The 20,060-nt window shown below is 44.3% G+C and overlaps 1 protein-coding gene across 1 annotated transcript in view; it reads left to right on the forward strand.

The window, feature by feature from the left end:
• Window positions 1–20,060, forward strand: part of NCKAP5 (NCK associated protein 5) — a 1,115,675-nt gene that overhangs the window by 1,044,987 nt on the left and 50,628 nt on the right. The window contains 1 exon segment of the mRNA XM_033946444.1: window positions 9,460–9,647. Coding sequence (XP_033802335.1) covers window positions 9,460–9,647 — 188 coding nt within the window.

Here is a 20,060-nt window from a genome sequence, read left to right on the forward strand (position 1 = left end):
CATCTGCCTTGATCTCTTTGAAAAAAACCCGGAATATGAATGATAATTAACATTTTCTCTGCCTTTCAGTGTGCTTTGTGGGGTTTAAAAAAATGTTTTATTGTTGGTAGATCATTTTGACTTGGTCATTTTAAAAGTAGCTCGCAAGCCCAAAAAGTGTGGGCACCCCTATTGTACATAGTCTGCAGTTTTGTTTGGTTTTTCCCTTGCATGCAACGTACATGTCATCTATTCTAATGTATACTTATGAAGGGAATTTTTAAAAATAAAGTAAAATTCTGGAATCTGTTCGGGGCACCCCACTGCGCCGTGGCACACTTTTGAGAGACACTGAGCTAGAGCAGTGTTTCCCAAGCCTGTCCTGGGGGACCACCAGCCAGTCGGTTTTCAGGATATCCCTAATGAATGTGCATGAGAGAGATTTGCATACCTGTCGCTTCCATTATATGCAGATCTCTGTCATGCATATTCATTAGGGATGTCTTGAAAACCCGACTGGCTGGTGGTCCCCCAGGACAGGCTTGGGAACCACTGACCTAGAGCATCAAATATCCTTGCATCGGACCTGTGGAGACCATTTCTAGTTGGCCACATTTCATGGCTTAGTTATGCATTGACTGAAAAAAAATATATTTCTTTCCAGTTGATTTCATGGAATTTCATCTACTGTAGTACTATTTAAAGGGACAATTTGTTCCACACTGGTAACGATTTTATAACTTCTATCATTTCCCCTCTCAGTCATCTCTTCACAAACTCCTTCAAAAAGGAATGATATTTCCTTTTTTAAAATCTTTTGTGAAATTGGGTGCCCAATACTGCATACAATACTTAAGCTATAGACATTCCATGTTGGTATTATTTTAGGCTCCTTTTTATCAAGCCGCGTTAGGGTTTTGTTTTGTTTTTTTATCGCCGGCTGCTGCGGTAAAAACTCTGATTCTCATTGAATTCCTATGAATGTTGGAGCATGTCCTGTAGTCAGTCAGCCGGCGTCTGTGCCTCTCTTCCTCGCCAGCACCTCTGCTCCTTCTCTCTCTTCTTCTGCAGCAACCCCCCCCCCCCCCCCAACGGTAATAGGAGGCTCAGGGTCGTGGCTGGAGGACATCTGCGCATGGGGATCCCCGTCAACATGGATTTACTAAGGGGAGATCCTGCCAATCCAACCTGATCAGCTTCTTTGACTGGGTGACGAGGAAGCTAGATGTTGGGGAGTCCCTGGACATCGTGTACCTGGACTTTAGCAAAGCATTCGATAGTGTACCACACCGCAGGTTGCTAAGTAAAATGAGTTCTATAGGATTGGGCAAGACATTGACAAAATGGGTTGGGAACTGGCTTGGAGGTAGGCTTCAAAGGGTAATGGTAAACGGCACCCCCTCTGAAATGACGGAGGTGATCAGTGGAGTGCCCCAAGGCTCGATCTTGGGCCCGATCCTGTTCAATATCTTCATAAGTGACTTGACAGAAGGGCTCCGAGGTAAAATAACATTATTCGCCGATGAAGCTAAGCAATGTAGTGGGCAAAAGCACAACGGACAAAAACTCAATGCCCGACAACATGATGCACGATCTACTCCTACTGGAGCGCTGGTCTAGGACCTGGCAACTCAGTTTCAATGCCAAAAAATGCAAAGTTATGCACTTGGGTAACCAAAATCCATGCAGGACTTATACCCTTAATGGTGAGATCCTAACAAGAACGGTAGCAGAGCGAGACTTAGGGGTGATCGTCAGTGAGGACATGAAGGCTGCCAATCAAGTGGAGAAAGCTTCATCTAAGGCAAGACAAATCATGGGTTGCATACGCAGGGGTTTCGTCAGCCGTAAGCCGGAGGTCATTATGCCATTGTATAGATCCATGGTGAGGCCCCACCTGGAGTACTGTGTGCAATTTTGGAGGCCGCATTATCGCAAGGACGTGCTGAGGATGGAGTCGGTCCAGAGAATGGCCACTCGGATGGTCTCGGGACTCAAGGATCTCCCGTACGAGGAACGGCTAGAAAAATTACAGCTATACTCACTCGAGGAGCGCAGAGAGAGGGGAGACATGATCGAGACGTTCAAATATCTCACGGGCCGCGTCAAGACAGAGGAAGATATCTTCTTTTTTAAGGGTCCCATGGCAACAAGAGGTCATCCGTGGAAAATCAGAGGCGGGAAACTGCGAGGTGACACCAGGAAGTTCTTTTTTACTGAAAGGGTAGTTGATCGCTGGAATAGTCTTCCACTTCAGGTGATTGAGGCCAGCTGCGTGCCTGATTTTAAGGCCAAATGGGATCGACACGTGGGATCTATTCACAAGGTAAAGGTAGGGGAGGGTCGTTAGGGTGGGCAGACTGGATGGGCCATGGCCCTTATCTGCCGTCTATTTCTATGTTTCTATGTTTCTATGACATCATACATGTGCACGAGTCATCACGTCAATGTCTGCGCATTTCTGGGTGCCCTCCAGCCGCAGCTTAAAACGCTTGCGACACACGGCTCTAAGGTGAGTTTGAGTCCTGTAACTGCACTGCTGCCAGTAGAGGTTAGTGCTTCATAGAAACATAGAACATGACGGCAGAAAAGGGCCACGGCCCATCTAGTCTGCCCACACTAATGGCCCACCCCCTAACTTCCTCCATGAAGAGATCCCACATGCCAATCCCATCTTTTCTTAAAATCTGGCACGCTGCTGGCCTCAATTACCTGTTGTGGAAGATTATTCCAGCGGTCAACCACTCTTTCGGTGAAGAAATATTTTCTGGTGTCGCCATGAAATTTCCCACCCCTGATTTTCAACGGATGCCCTCTTGTTGCCGTGGGTCCTTTAAAGAAAAAGAGATCCTCTTCCACCTCGATACGGCCTGTGACATATTTGAATGTCTCGATCATGTCTCCCCTCTCTCTGCGTTCCTCGAGTGAGTACAGCTGCAACTTACCCAATCGTTCCTTGAGTCCTGAGACCATCCTGGTGGCCATTCGCTGAATCGATTCAACTCTCCGCACATCTTTTTGATAATGCGGCCTCCAGAATTGTACTTCAATGTCATGTTTTCAATCATTAGAGAGACAGACAAGTTCCCTGGAATTAGGGTTACATCTGGGTGCCACGCATACGAAGTGATGTCAGAGGGAGAGCCTATGGGGTCGCGAGGAGCACGTTGTTGACCGCCGCGAGCAACAACTTCAACTAGAGGTACAAGGGAAGGGAGGCGCACGCGGCAGGCAGGATCAGGGAAGGAGTGGGAGGGGGGCGCACAGCAGGTAGGACTGGGAAAGGCGCGGGGGGGATAGAAATGAGGGTGGAGAGGGGCACCACTGCCCCAGATGTCTCTCGCCCTCGGTACACCACTGCTTCCATTTTATTAAATAGTATTTTAATTGGTTTTTAATTGGCGCAGCCAGTTAGTGCACCGATTAAACCAATTTAAGTTAGGCGGCTAACGTAGGGCACTGTTTTTAGAATTAGGCTTTCTGTGCTACATTTTGTGCAAGGTGTAGATCAGCAAAAGGCACCTCAGACTTTAGTATTTCGGGCCCTTTGTGTCCCATGAGAAAATCATTTGTATTGTATTTCCTTTTCAGTTGTTGTCTAAGGTACAATTTTTGTCAGATTCAGAGAATAAAATCAAAAGGAAAAACGTCCGTCGGTAAGTCAACGCAATTATGAATTGTGAAGCATGACCCTGACACGCGTAGCAGTTTATACTGAGAGAGCTATGTACTGCTGTAGTTTCATTCATTGTCTCCCATTCCGTTGATTATTATCTCAGATTTCTACATGTACTAAACTAAACTAAATCTTAAGTTTATATACCGCATCATCTCCACGGATATATTGGAGCTCAGCACGGTTTACAAGAACTTAAATTATAGGAAGAGAAGGAAAAAAAGGTTTACATGAACTTATATATAGAAGAGAAGAGTAAGGGGGGATAGAATTACATTTTAGTGAAAAGCCAGGTTTTCAGTTGCTTGTGAAATAATTGGAGGGAGCCCAGGTTCCGCAGCGGGGTAGTAAGGTCGTTCCAAAGACCTGTGATTCTGAAGACAAGGGATTTTCCCAGTTTGCCTGCACAGCGAATACCTTTGGACGGGTCTGGTAGAGTCAGGACTCAAGGAGTTATAAGATAGTGGGATTAAGGGAGGAAGGATGCCGTGAATGATCTTAAAAGCCAGGCAGGAGCATTTGAAATGGATTCTGGAAATCACTGGGAGCCAGTGAAGTTTGGCTAGGAGTGCATTTATGGGAAAAATAAATAAAGTTGAAAAAAATGTGTGTTATGATCACAATTGCCAAAGAGCTTCCCTATTGCATCTTGGGAATGTCTTGCATTCCACTTGGAATTAGATCTAAAATAGCTTCCCATCCCGTTGGTTCCAGAACCAGTTGTGCCTTGAGACTGTCATTACCGGCATCTACCAATGCTATTTCCATAACCTAATCTGAGGAGACTTCCACCCAATCAATACCTGAGTAATTGAAATCTCGTTTTATTTTGGTTTTCATTTTCCAGCTGGCCTTTTGAGCTCAGAGACGTGGAAACTCTCAGGAGACCTGAGAGGAGGACATCATTTTTTTTTAAGTTTAGGAAGATGTTGAACTTGTGTTTTTTTTTTAAATCTCAGATTTATGATACATTGGAAGAAAGTGCTGACACGGGAGTGTAGGTTGGGAAGCGTAGAGATTGATGTTTTATTGGGGGTGCTATTTCATGGGATGTAATGTGAAGATGTGATTTTTATGATCTCTTGTAAATGTTTTATTGCCCTCCACGTTGATGTCCATTGTAGAAGTGGACTGCCAAGTAAATAAATCGGATCAAATGTCACCATTCGTTTCATCACTCTGGTCGTGTGAATGGGAGAAGAGCTATACTGTTGTTGTCTTCCATTTTAAACATAGAATTTCTATCTCAAGAAGAACTGTGCACTTTGCCTCCTGCAGAAACTTTATCCAACTTGATTCTAGGCCATCCTTAATACGTACTGTGACACCATCAGTTCTACGTGCTCTTTCATTTCAGGGTTTTCTACCCTTGTATCACTATTTCAATGATTAACTTCCTTCCAAACGTATCTTATGACCTTAGGTCAGGGGTAGGGAACTCCGGTCCTCGAGAGCCGTATTCCAGTCGGGTTTTCAGGTGGTTCCAGAAAGTATTTCTTCACAGAACGGGTGGTCGATCGTTGGAACGAACTCCCACTGCAGGTGATTGAGGCCAACAGCGTGTCAGAGTCTAAAAGTAAATGGGATATTCACGTAGGATCTCTAAGGATGTAAAGGGGGGTGGGTCAGTAAAATCAAGGGGGTGGGTCATTAGAGTGGGCAGACTTGATGGGCTATGGTCCTTTTCTGCCGTCATCGTCTATGTTTCTGTTTCTACATTTCTACCTCATTGAAATATATTAGCTAACAGGATACTGGATTAGATGGACCATTTGGCTATTTTTATGTTCTTAACTTGTTCCAGCACTTGCTAAATTAGTAAAACTGGGCATTTATGAGCAAACCCTAACTTTTCAGTCAAGTTAACTGCTTAAGCCAGTGTTTTCCAACCCTTTCCTGGAGATATACCTAGCCAATTAGGTTTTCAGGATTACCATAATGAGATAGATTTGCATACAGTGGAGACCCACAAATCTCATATCCATATGTACTGTGGTAGTCCCAAAAAGCTTGGTTAGAAGTGCCTTAGGAAAAGGGTTGGGAAATGCTGACTTAACCTCTTGTTTTAACCTTAGCTTTTATATTCAAGCAAGACGGTCTTACATTTTCTTTCCAAGAAGAGAGAACCGTAAAAGAATAAATATTGTGAAAGAGAAAATTTAAGCAGTTTTTTTTCCTTCCTCGTAGTAGTAACTCTCAACAACTTATGCTGTCAGCTTCTCGCTCCTTCGGAGACTTTCTCCAGCCGAAATGGAGCTGCTTTCACCGTGATTGATGATATAAAGGATATAAAGTCTGAAACAGTCAGATTAGAGTTTAATTCACACATCTTTGTAAACAAAATGTAATTCATGATTGACAGAACAAAATACATTGTACTTAGCCTTTAAAGTTGGATTGCATTCTGAGAGGGCTTTGGTTTCCAACGCTGTCAGTCTGACGTGTTTTATAAGTACTAAAGTCACCAGGGACAACAAAAAGAAAGAAGAACCATCAACTTTTAAATATAGAAAAGATGGAGCACGCCAGAACAGGGCTGAGACATTTCAGAGCTGGAACGGTATTTGAACTCTTGTGTACTTAGAGAAGAGTCAGAACTTCTATTGAATTTTTGAGTGGCATATTTGAATTTCACAGTGTAGCTTTTATACTCTGTAATTTTAGGTACATTGTGTGTATTTGCTCTTGTGGGCGGCTTCTGCTGGTGCTTAGAGCGTGCATGTCTTGCGCATTGCATTTGTTTTTCTAACTGTAATTAAAAGACCCCTTGAATTAAGGGGGGGGGGGACATCTCTGTATAAATAATTATGTGTTTCTTAATTACTTTCATTTCGAAAAGCATCATATTAATCCAGTGATCCATGAGCAATTTTGCAACCTCCCCATAGTCAGGCACACTACTTCGTCATTAAGAAAACACAAATGGCATTTTGAGCCATCTACTGACCTCGTTTACAAATGTGGCTCCCACCCCCTGAACCCTATAGGTAGCCCAGATTTTCTTTCATTAGGTCTCTGTTTAGGTTGAAAAAACATGATCAGGTGTCTGAGTTCTATTATAAGCTGTACTGGTTGAAAATTGAATTTTGGATCCGATATAAACTTTTATTCTTGACCTATCTGAGCATATTGTACAGGGTCGTGCCACCTAGATACTTGGTCCATTGTGTGACCTCATATTTCCCTACCACAATTACTCTCTTCAACACGGTGTGACCTGATGATACCAGCAAGGAGAGAGGTCAGATTGCAGGCAGTCAGGCCAGAGGTTTTCTCCTGTGCCACCCCTGAAGAATGGAATAAGCTTCCACCCTATATTAAGAAGCAGAGAAAGGTGGAGGAATTCAAAAAATTGCTGAAAAGACACCTGCTTAGTCTCATGAAGTATGCAGGTTGATTTTGGATTTTTTTTAAATGCTATTACTAGTGTACTGATATGTGGAGGGACATAATCAACAGGTCACTAGTAACTGGCCAAAACTCAAAGAGTAGCAACATTCCATGCTACCAATCCAGGGGAAGCAATAGCTTCCCCCGTGTCTTTCTCAATAACAGACTATGGACTTTTCCTCCAGGAACTTGTCCAAACCTTTCTTAAAACCAGCTGCGCTATGCACTCTTACCACAACCTCTGGCAACGCGTTCCAGAGCTTAACTATTCTCGGAGTGAAAATATATTTCCTCCTATTGGTTTTAAAAGTATTTCCCTGTAACTTCATCGAGTGTCCCCTAGTCTTTGTAAATTTTGACGGAGTTCTACTCCCCTCAGGATTTTGTAGACTTCAAACATATCTCCCCTCAGCCGTCCCTTTTTCAAACTGAAGGGCCCTAACCTTTTTAGTCTTTCCTCATACGAGAGCAGTTCCATCCCCCTTATCATCTTGGTCGTTCTTTGAACCTTTTCCAGTGCTGCTATATCCTTCTGTAGAGGCACTAGCTCCGTGGGTGTGGTAGATGCTGAACTCCTCCCCCAATGTAAGAAAAGCACCTTCATTGTGTCCACAGAGGGGTAATCTGTGCTGAGATTAGCCTCAATCATTTTTGAAAAGGTGTTTCCAAAGCTTTGCAAGCGTCATTGCGTGCTTTTAATGCCTTAAACGTGGTTTGGCTTAATTTATTGCACTTTTCTACAAATATTTCCATTTTCTTAGCAAGATTTAAATGTGCTCCTGAGTACAAATAGGTAACTGTCCAGAGTGCCCTGATCTGAAAGGAGATTTAGAGGGAAGGTTGCTAAATTATGGTTAATTATTGCATTTTACCTCAGCTTGATTTACTGCAGGCATCACTAACCTGCAGTAACTCAGAACAGCAGGTTAATAACTGCCATGGATAACACAGTTTGCTCTGAGACGCTGTTATTTTACTTCCATGGATCATCAGGCCAGAAACATGGTCTAATGTTCCTGGGAGGTAAAGTTGCTGGAGGTATTGCATTTCCTGCGCCCTCCCAGTAAAGGTCTCACCAATTATAGCTCTCTAATAAGAGATCTCCACCCCCAAAGCAGATCCCCTAGACCAGGGGTCTCAAAGTCCCTCCTTGAGGGCCGCCATCCAGTCGGGTTTTCAGGATTTCCCCAATGAATATGCATGAGATCTATGTGCGTGCACTTCTTTCAATGCATATTCATTGAGGAAATCCTGAAAACCCGAATGAATTCCGGCCCTCGAGGACCGGAGTTGCCCACCCCTGGCATATACAATCCTAACATTAAAATCATTATTCTCTTGCCCTTTTACAACTCTGCAGTAAGCACTAATGTGAGCTTACTGCAAGGTATACTCGAGTGTCCCGTGGTAGTTTTGGCATTTGCGCGTGCTTCTCACTGGCTTAAAAATACTTTAAATATTGTAGCGCTGGGGGCATGTTTGGGAGTGGAGAATAACGTGTCACTAAGTATGATTCGTGCCGTTGTACAAGCAATGTTTTTGTCGAGGCTGGACTACTGCAATGTCCTATACCTGGGCATAACTAAGAGCAGGCGCAGGGCACTGCAGGTGGTTCAGAATGCCATGGCTAGGAGGGGGGCGGTCCGCCACAGGCACAGCCTTGCTCAGGGGACTGGCACCCCTTCCCCTTCCCACTCCTCCCCCGTGCCACGTGCAAGCCCCTTTCCTTCCCCCGTGCCTAGTAAGTGACAACAGACAGGGCACCAAAGCCAGCACGGGCAGCAAGTTGGTGACTGCTTGATCCGAAGTTAAAAAGGTACCGGGAAGGGGCATGCACAGGTGGCAAGGGTGGTGTGGGAGAGGGGTGCCATTGCCCCGGGTGCTGCTCACCCTCGCTATGTATTAGTTATGTCGATTGTTGTGTTTATTTGACAGTTTTGCTGCAAGCCGGCGGTAGACGTGTTTGGTAAAATTGAGGGCTCCTTTTATCAAGCCGCGCTAGCGGGGTCAACGCGCGTGACTTTTCATCACGCGTTAACCCCCGCGCTGGCCTAAAACTTCTACCTGCTCAAGAGGAGGCGGTAGCGGCTAGCGCGACCGGCGGTTTAACGCACGCTATGACGCGCATTAAACCGCTAGCGCGCCTTGACAAAAGGAGCCCTCGATAACGACCGAACAGCAGGCAGAACTACTAAGGGCTTCTTTTACTACGCCGTGGCGGCGATTTTAGCGCGCGCAAATCCCCGCGCTACGTGGAAAAGCTAACGCCAGCTCAATGGAGGCATTAGCGTCTAGCGCGTGCTAAGCGCTCACTAAAACCACTAGCGCAGCATAGTAAAAGGAGCCCTAAATGCGAACAAAGCCAGTGTCGCTGAAATTAACGTGCAGCTATTTCAATTTATTTCTGATTTTAGCCAATCAAGAAGAAAATGGTGTGAGAAAATCTTTCACCGGAAACCCGGTATCAATCATGGATCTTTACCAGCACGATCTTTATGTCCATTATAAAGAGGTTGGTCCCGAAGACGCAAAGCACTACACGCTCCTTGAACAGCTGTGCGGATCTTCCCATAACGAAGGAATCAGTAGAGAGCTTTCCACTGTAAGTGTTCTAATTATCGTGAAATAATGTGTGTTTTCGTTACTAGGGGGGTGCTTTTATTAAACCACATTAAGAGCGAACGTGAGAAAAATGGCATAACGCGGAACACGTTAAAGGCCCTCTTTACTAAGCCGCGACAGAGGTTTCTACCACGGCCCGGAGCGTTGGAGCAGCGTCAGAGCATTTAGCCTCTACCGCGGCTTAGTAAAAGGGGGTTTTGCTATTTTCGTGCGCTAATTGCACTGTATTATAGTTGGGGTAGTTTGGGGAGAGTCTCAAAAATATCACAAAAAAGGCAAAAACTTCCACTACTCGACTGGGGTTTACTTAAAGGAAAAAAGCTCAACAACAGAAGGAAAAGGATCTCAGAAATCCACGCCAAAGATGAGGAATCGTGTGACAGATAGAAAAGAACAAAAAATGACACATGCTTCATATAAGTTAAGTATTCTTCTGTTTACATTTTCAGCACATGCATTTTTTTGCTCAATATATTCTTGAAAAAGAAAAAAAATTTGAGGACATATTAGCATTAAAAATTTGTGTAATTAAGAAAAATTTGAAAAAACACTAGCAATTTGAGTATGCTATTTAGGCATTCTGAAGGTTTTTCTGGATCAATGAATGAAACCCCGTTCCACAAATAAGCTTATGAGATTGAAATGATCTTTGGCGTGGATTTCTGAGATTTCCTTCCATTTTTGAGCTTTTTTTTCCTTTAAGTAAACCCCAGTAGAGTATGTAGTAGTTTTTGCAGAGGGCATGTGAGGCACAGAGACTGAGGGCTCTTTTTACCAAAGTGCGCTAGCGCTGTTAGCGCACGCACAAGATTAGCACGCACTAGCTGAAAAATTACCGCCTGCTTAAGAGGAGGTGGTAGCGGCTAGCGCACGCAGCATTTTAGCGGGCGCTAAAACCGCTAGCGCGCCTTTGTAAAAGGAGCCCTGAGTGAAGAAACCCTATGGCCTTCTTTTACAAAGGCGCGCTAAGCGTTTTTAGCGCAGATTTAGCGCGCGCTAACCGCTAACGCATCTGTGGGATAACATGCACGCATTAGTGTTTGGCGCGTGTGTTGATTTAGCGTGCACTAAAAAGCTTAGCGCACCTTTGTAAAAGGGGGGGTATGGTCCTGATTCTATAAACAGCGCCTAGTGGTGTCGTCCAGTGTAGTTTATGCATTTATTTAAAAAATTTATATACCGTATATTACCTATATGGTTTCCATAGTAACAAGCATAAAATGTTAAACAAACTTACATAGTTCAGTTGTTAAAAAACAACACTCTTAAAAATGGTCGATCAAGATCAGAAATCTTCAAATCCAGTTTGAATATAAAATTTTCAACTCAGAAAAACCTTCAGAAACGGTTGAGTTTTTCACATTTTCTTAAAATTCATTCTAGCAGAACACAAACGCAGAATTCCTGGCAGGGTATTCCACGGCTTTACACCCGCTACAGATAAGAATAGTCGCACCAGTCTTAATGTGGGAGATTAACATATTACCTTCCAAACATAATTTCATACTGTTTTCTGATCTCAGCCTTCTTTTAGGCTAATAGATTTCAAAAAGCTCTTGAAAAACAGCCGGAGAGCCCTAGCCGCTACCACCTCCTCTTGAGCAGGCGGTAGTTTTTGGCCAGCGCGGGGGTTAGCGTGTGATGAAAAGTCACGCGCGGTAACCCCGCTAGCGCGGCTTAGTAAAAGGAGCCCTTGGTACAAAGTTTGATGAATTATGGAAAGAATTTTGAATTGGACTCTTGGCTGTATGGGTGACCGGTTTCTAGAACCGTACCTAACGGCGCCTAATTTGACTTAGGCACCAGGGTTTTCCTTGCCTAATTTACCGATGCCTAACACAGATGCCTACTGACGCCTAAGTCATACCACGCCTATTATCTGCCCCTAACCATGCCTAGCTTTCGGGTCAGTAGGCGCCAATAGGTGCCTTGGTTTCCACGTGGAAGTTTAATTGATCTTTTTTTAATGAAATTTTCAATTATCATGCCATTTAAGCCAATCTAAAAAATAAAAACTTCTGGAAATGGACTGGGCGCCGCTGATCTAGGTTCCACTTATAAAATCAGTGCCTAGTTGTATGCCATTAGCACAGGGGCCTGTAGCACAGTAGCTTCCAGCATACATCCCCGGAAGTCAATTTTTTTGCAGCTCCATAAACAATAATGGAAGATTGAATTTGCTTACCTAATGCATGCAAAATTGTTGGAAAGCGGGTAGAGAAAAGGCCCCACGAAGCTCCACTGAGGCAGGTATGCCTGCATACCATGGTGTGGTCACGTTGATGTGCAAGCATTTGGAGCACTGGTCTTGGCCTTGGGGCCGCCGCGTGAGTGGACTCCTGGGCAGGATGGACCATTGGTCTGACCCAGCAGCGGCAATTCTTATGTTCTTATGTAATATGAGGCACACGCTACTCAGCGGAACTTTGCGGGGCCTTTACCCGTCTCCTGACGGGGCTACGTGCATTATGTGAGCGCATTTGATTTGATTTTGGGTGAGCTAACATTCCACTGTCTGTGGGCTTTTCCCTTATATTCCTTCAGTGAGCCCAGGTGGGCTGCACTATTATGCTAATTTCAATAGAGCGGACTCCATTTATCATCACATTTGTCTCCTGATAGTGGCATGGAGTGGTAACTGTGGCACTTAATTTGGAATAATCCAGGCAACCAAGACACTGCCACATAAGAACATAAGAATTGCCCCTTCTGGGTCAGACCGGTGGGCCATCGTGCACAGCAGTCCACTCACGCGGCGGTCCCCAGGTCAAGGACCAGTGCTCTAAATGAGTAAAGCCTCACCTGCATATGTTCCAGTTTAGCAGGAACTTGTCCAACTTTGTCTTGAATCCCTGGAGGGTGTTTTCCCCTATAACAGACTCCAGAAGAGCATTCCAATCTCTGGGTGAAGAACTTCCTTATGTTCGTACGGAATCTATCCCCTTTCAACTTTAGAGAGTTCCCTCTCGTTCTCCCTACCTTGGAGAGGGTGAACAACCTGTCCTTATCTACTAAGTCTATTCCCTTCAGTACCTTGAATGTTTCGATCATGTCCCCTCTCAATCTCCTCTGTTCGAGAGAGAAGAGGCCCAGTTTCTCTAATCTTTCACTATACGGCAACTCCTCCAACCCCTTAACCATCTTAGTCGCTCTTCTCTGGACCCTTTCGAATAGTACCGGATCATTCTTCTTGTACGGTGACCAGTGCTGGACGCAATAGTCCAGGTGAGGGCGCACCATGTCCCGGTACAGCAGCATGATAACTTTCTCCGATCTGTTCGTGATCCCATTCTTTATCATTCCTAGCATTCTGTTTGCCCTTTTCGCTGCCGCATTGCGCAGACGGCTTCATCAACTTGTCAATCAGAACTCCCAAGTCTCTTTCCTGGGAGGTCTCTCCAAGTACCGCCCCGGACATCCTGTATTCGTGCATGAGATTTTTGCTACCGACATGCATCACTTTACACTTATCCAATGTGGGTAATGTGACTTTTCCTGCTGTTAATATGCCAAAATAAATTGATTTTTTTTAACATAAGTCCCTGTAGACTTAAAATTGGTATTTAAAATTACACAAATATGTTTACAACCTTTATGTAGCCCTCAGGGCTTTCTCATGTCCGCTTGGCGGCCCTTAACATGAAAAAAGTTGGAGACAGTCGCCTAGTGAGGGGGAGAGGCGCCTCTCCCCTGCCCTCTTCTCTACCCCCAGCTCCTTCCCAGCCCCCCTGTCAAGCGCATGCACACCTCCCCAGTGTGAGCAGCATCACCAACTTGCTGTCTGCGTTGGCTCTCCCTCTGACATCACTTCCTATGTGCGGGACCCGGAAATTACATCAGAGGGAGAGCTGGTTTGAGCAGCAGATTGGAGTTGCTGTTTGCGCCAGCGAAGAGCTAGAGGTACAGTAGGGATGGGGGAAGTGGGAAAGGAGCAGGGGGCGGATATGGCGCCCGGGGATGATCCCCTCCCCATTCCCTCCTTACTACATCATCGGTTGGAGACCACTGCTTTAGCACCTCCTAAATATGAAGAACTGGAACCCATGTAGAGTGCCAGATACAATTCTGAATATCTTTGTTGGATGGACCATACAAATTTTAACTGTGTACATTTTTACTATGGTTTAGTATGTTGTAAGAAACTAAGTGCCAGTGGTAAGAAGCCAATACCAGAGTTACCCGATCAAATGCCTTACATAGAAATGTGATGGCAGATAAAGGCCAAATGGCCCATTCAGTCTGCCCATCCACAGTAACCATTTTTTATTCCTCTCTCTAAGATATCCCACATGCCTATCCCAGGCTTTCTTGATATCAGACACAGTCTCTGTCTCCACCGCCTCTTCCGGGAAACTGTTCAACGCATCTACCACTCTTTCATTAAAAATGTATTTCCTTAGATTACTCCTGAGCCTATCATCTCTTAACTTCATCCCATGCCCTCTCATTCCAGAGCTTCCTTTCAAATGAAAGAGATTCAACTCATGTGCATTTACATTACATAGGTATTTAAACGTCTCTGTCATATCTCCCATCTTCTGCCTTTCCTCCAAAGTATACAGATTGAGATATTTAAGTCTGTCCCTATACGCCTTATGATGAAGACCACAAACCATTTTAGTAGCCTTCCTCTGGACCGACTCCATTCTTTTTATATCTTTTTGAATGTGTGGCCTCTAGAATTGTACATAATATTCTAAATGAGGTCTCACCAAAGTCTTATACAGGGGCATCAATACGTCCTTTTTCCTACTGGCCACACCTCTCCCTATGCACCCTAGCATCCTTCTAGTTTTCATCATCACCTTTTCAACCTGTTTGTCCACCTTAAAACCATTGTATACAATCACAGCCAGGTCCCACTCTTCTGTCATGCACATAAGTTCTTCACCCCCTAAACTGTACCGTTCCCTCTGTTTTTTGCAGCTCAAATGCATGACCTTGCATTTCTTAGCATTAAATTTTAGCTGCCATATTTCAGACCATTCTTCAAGCTTTGCCTGGTCTTTCTTCATGTTATTCCCACCATCCAGCGTGTCTGCTCTATTGCAGATTTTGGTATCATCTGCAAAGAGCCAAATCTTACCTAACAACCCTTCAGCAATATCATTTATAAAAATGTTAAAAAGAACAGGCCCAAGAACAGAACCTTGAGGCACACCACTGGTACATCCCTTTCCTCAGAGTGATCTTTCCTCAGAGCGATCCCTCTGTCGCCTTCCACTCAACCAGTTCTTGACCCAGCCCATCACTTTGGGACCCATCAAGAGGGTACTCAGTTTATTTATTAGATGTCTGTGTGGAACACTGTCAACGGCTTTGCAAAAATCTAAATACACCACATCTAGCGCACATCCTCTATCCAATTCTCCGGTCACCCAGTCAAAAAAATTGATCAGATTTGTCAGACAAGACCTGTCTCTATTGAATCCATGTTGCCTCCAGTCTTGTAATCCACAGGATTACAGAAACTTCACCATCCTCTGTTTTAAAAGCATTTCCATAAATTTGCTTACTAAAAATGTCAGACTTACCAGCCTGTAATTCCCTACTTCTTCCTTACTTCCACTTTTGTGGAGAGGGCCCACATCCACCCTTCTCTAGTCCTCATACCACTCCCTACTCTAGAGACTCATTGAAAGGTTAGTCAGCGGAGCCACCAGAACTTCCCTAAGTTCCTTCGGCACCCTCGGACGTACACCATCCGTCCCCATCGCCTCGTCTACCTTTATTTTAGCTAGCTCCTCATGATCCTTGAACCAGCTATTGCTATTATGAAACAGGCGATGATTAGAGCACAATTGTGGCTTGAAGGAAAATGATGATCTTGTTGCTGGAGTGGAACATGGTAATAATTTCAGCTTTTATATGGCACCTTGCCCAGTGCGAATTAAAATAAATATATGATTAAAAACAAACAGTACATAAATCAGTGGAAAATGAGTCCAAAGAAAGTGAGTTAAATAAATAGAACAAGAACTAGTGTAATGCAGAAACTACTTCAGAATCTTAGCAAGAAAACATAAGGATTAATAAGCGACAGGAACCTCTCACAATTCCTCTATAGATCTACGTATCTATACTAAGGACGTAAAGAAGACAGTGGACCAGATTCTATAAATGGTGCCCTAATCATGGACGCCTAGTAACTTCTAACTAAAATTTGTGCCTAGCTTAATTGTTGTTATGGCATGCTAATTGACCACACCATTAAAAACCCATTAAAAATAATTATTTTATATTGTGGTCTAAGGAAGATATATCTTTTTCCTATTTATGTTTAAACATACCTCACGATTTTCCTATCTGTATTTCTTTAGCAAGAGTTATCTTGTATATTATTTCTAAACTCAATAAAAAAATAAAATTAAAAAAAATAATTATTATTTTAACTTAATTTAGGGGTCCTTTTACTAAGGCGTGCTAACTGATTTCATGCGTGCTAATCGATTTAGCACGCACTGAATGCTAAGGTGCCCATAGAATATAATGGGCGCTTTAGCATTTAGCGCACGCTAAATCGGTTAGCGTGCCTTAGTAAAAGGACCCCTTAGGTTGCGTGTGGATATCTGTGAGGCTCATAATAATAATAACTTTATTCTTCTATAGCGCCATAGTCGTGAGACTTCTAGGCAGTTCACATTGAAGAGAGCTGGACAGTCAGCGAGTTACAAAATGCAGATAGTCAGAGAATTACAGTATGCAGAATCTTAAAAGGTATCAAATTACAATATACAGATTGTTAAAAATTGTTAAAAAATTTCAGACTTATACGCAGGAGTGGACATATTTGAAATAATAGAATTTGATTTAGTGTTTGGTGTAGATACTTTTTGTTTGGTTGGTGTAGACCTAAGTTGGGGCACCCTGCGATGCCTAACAATGCCTACTTGAAAAGTAAGAGTGGTTAGGGATGGAGAATAGGCATGGTAGATTGAAACATCACTAGGTGTCTTGAGATAGGCACTGATAAATTCGGTCAGGTAATAGCATAAAGATCTGCCATACTGGGATAGACCGAAGGTCCATCAAGCCCAGTATTCTGTTTCCAATAGTGGCCAACCCAGGTCCCAAGTACCTAGTAGAAACCCAAAGAGTAGCAACATTTCAGAGCTGAGATTGTGATGTCATAATGCCTCATTCCGCCAGTGTCTAAGAGCTAAACTCATCAGTGATGTCACAATGGCTTGATTGTTCTATATTTGGCTTCACATAAGAACATAAGAGCTGCCAAACTGGGACGGGCCAAAGGTTCATCAAGCCTAGTATTCTGTTTACAATAGTGGCCAACCCAGGTCCCAAGTACCTGGTAGAAACCCAAAGAGCAGCAACATTTCAGAGCTGAGATTGTGATGTCATAATGCCTCATTCCGCCAGCGTCTAAGAGCCAAACTCATCAGGAAGTTATCTAAACCTTTATTAAACCAGTGCCTACCTCTAAGACGCCTAGCAATGCCTAAGTCCGCTTAAGCACTGCTAGGCATGATTCTACGAATGGTGCCGTGTGGTTGATTGACAACCGCGCAGACCGGAATCTACAACTTAAGCAATGCTAGACACCGTTTCTATAAAATGGTCCAGTGTGTCTAATTAAGATATATCTTTGACATATCAAGTTTGGTTTTTCTATTTTATGTTGATATTTGGGAAGACTAAGGGCTCCTTTTACTAAGCTGCTTTAGCGTTATTAGCGCACGCAGCATTTTAGCGCGGCTAGAACTAACGCCAGCTCAATGCTGGTTTTAGCATCTAGTGCATGCGGCAGTTTAGCATGCGCTATTTCACACGTTAATGCCCTAACGCGGCTTAGTAAAAGGAGCCCTAAAATGTTCTTTCATAGTATCAGTAATGCAGAAAAATAAATGTATATGGCCATTGTCTATGGTTTCTGCCTTCTTCAGAGTTTCATGCTCTCTCACGTGAAACTGGCCAATGTACCTATCTGAAAGTGAAATATGAAAAAAATTTAGAATTGGTGCTCTGGAAAATGTATCAAAAATGTCATATGCATACATTGCATTTGAATATGAGAAACTGAGCATTCAAGATTTTTTTTTAAAAATGAAAATGAGGAAGTGGAAGAGAAATAGAAATTAGAAATGGAAGCGATAAGAGGAAAGATGACTTTAAACAAAATTGACTATGGTCATGTGGTTTCTATAATAGTCCACTTGAATGTATAGAAATAAAGGTCAATAATAATCTATATAATAAAACCCTAAGCCGCGCATGCGCACTTCCACTTGCATGTTCCGTATGTCCGTGGCCTGAAGAAGTGCGCATGCGCGATTACAACTGCCCCACACTCGCGGCCCTGTGGGGCAGTGGCAGCAACTGAGTGGTGGACAGCAGCCCTGCTCCGCCTGTTGACCCTCCACAAACCTCCCAGCTCCAGCGGCGTAGGCAGCACTATAAACACGCTGCTTCGCGCCCTTCTACTGCCGATTTCCTCTGCCGCATCTATGATGACATTATCGGAGACAGACGCGCGGGAGAGGAAATCGGCAGTAGAAGGCCGCGAAGCAGCGTGTTTAAAGTGCTGCCTACGCGGCTGGAGCCCAGAGGTTTGTCGGCGGTGGGAGGGTCAGGAGCAGGCCAGATCGAGCAGAGCAACGGCACTAAAAGAAGGGCGAGGGGCCAAACGGAGCAGGCCAGATCGTGGTAAGAGAAGGGAAAGGGGGGTAGGGGAAAATGCTGCTACTGCTATACAGGGACTTGGAGGGGAAGGGAAATACCTCTGCTGCTTCTGCACAAGAAAGGGGGGGGATAGGAGGGAAATGCTGTTGCTGCTGCATAGGTAAGTGGGATGGAAATGCTGCTGCACAGGAAAATGGGGGAAAATGACAGACAGACAGCGGGAGGGAGGGAGACAGAAAGAAAGAAAGAAAGACACAGGGGCAGGGAGAGGAACAGAAAGACAGACAGAGAAAGGGGGCCAGGGAGAGAGAAAGAGAGTCAGCGGAAGGGAGACAGACAGACATGTATTCTAGCACCCGTTAATGTAACGGGCTTAATGACTAGTAAACAATATAATAAGATAGCTTTGATTGGAATAGCTTACCATGTTTTAGAGGTGATTTTAGAAACATTTCACAGCTTCTACTTGTGAAAATAGCAACATTTACATATGTAGATTATCTGTATGCAATGGTATAGCCACAGGTGGACCAGACTCAGGCCCACCTGACACCAGCATATCCTTAACAGTAGCTTGCGGGGATCCCAAGCCCCACCAACTGAAGACCCTCCCCCCGATAGCACAGGGAAAACTGCCCTCCACCTCCGCAATTTATGACAGCTCTCTGAGCCGCCAGTGCCAGCCCCTGTGCATGCTCAGTTTTCAGCACATGTGCGAAAACCAGCCCCTGTGCATGCTCAGTTTTCAGCGCATGTGCGAAAACCAGGAAGCTGCCACGGACTGCTGATGTGGAGAGCAGCATTTTCAGCACCATCTAGGCCCACCCCAAATTTGCTGTCTGTCTATGCCCCTGGCTATATGTGTAGGGTTACCATACATCTGGATTTCCCCAGACATGTCCCTCGTTTGAGGACATGTCCAAGGATCTGGACGGCTTTTCAAAACTTGGCACTTTGTCTGGGTTTTGAAAAGCTTCTGGCAGCGAGCAACGTCGGGACGGCATTCGCACATGCATGGATGCAACACGGTGACATGTCATCGTGTCACACCAGCACATGCGTGAATGCCATCCGACGTCGCTTGTTGTTCATGCAGGTCGAGGGGGTGTTGTGTGGTGTGGGGCATGAGGGCAGAACGGGGTGTGTCTGGCCGGAATGGTGCCTGGGGGGCATGGCCATGGGTCCAGATTTTCCGTTTGGAAGATCTGGTAACCCTAAATGGTGATTTCAGAGTGACGCTATTTCCACATGTAGAAACCTAGAATGCCCAGAGCCGTTTATAGAACTGTGGATGTGCCAACCTGGATTTTCACCAAATCCTCACAATCCTCTGCTGTTTAAGCAACTTTGAATCATTTTCTATCATCCTCACCATACTTGTTGTACCTTTATATGAAACCGCACAGGTCTTGGGCACTCCACTATTGACCTACTGCCAACTGGAAGACCACCATTTACCCCCCTCTTTTACGAAGGTGTGCTATGGTTTTTTGTGTGCGCTAAATATTTGCGCTCGCTAAATGCTAGCGCGTGCATATTATCCTCTGGACATGTTAGCGGTTAGCGCACACGTTGATTTAGCGTGTGCTAAATGCGCGCTAAAATGCTTAGCGCACCTTAGTACAAGAGGGTCATAGTCTCTCTTATATTCCTCAATAAGGACATTCTCATTTTCTAAGGATTCTCTCATAAGGAACTTTGTCAAATATCTTTTGAAAATCCAAATACCCTATCTGAACCTTCAGAAAAATGCAAT

Source organism: Geotrypetes seraphini, chromosome 5, assembly GCF_902459505.1.
Source record: "Geotrypetes seraphini chromosome 5, aGeoSer1.1, whole genome shotgun sequence".
Taxonomy (NCBI): Eukaryota; Metazoa; Chordata; class Amphibia; order Gymnophiona; family Dermophiidae; genus Geotrypetes; species Geotrypetes seraphini.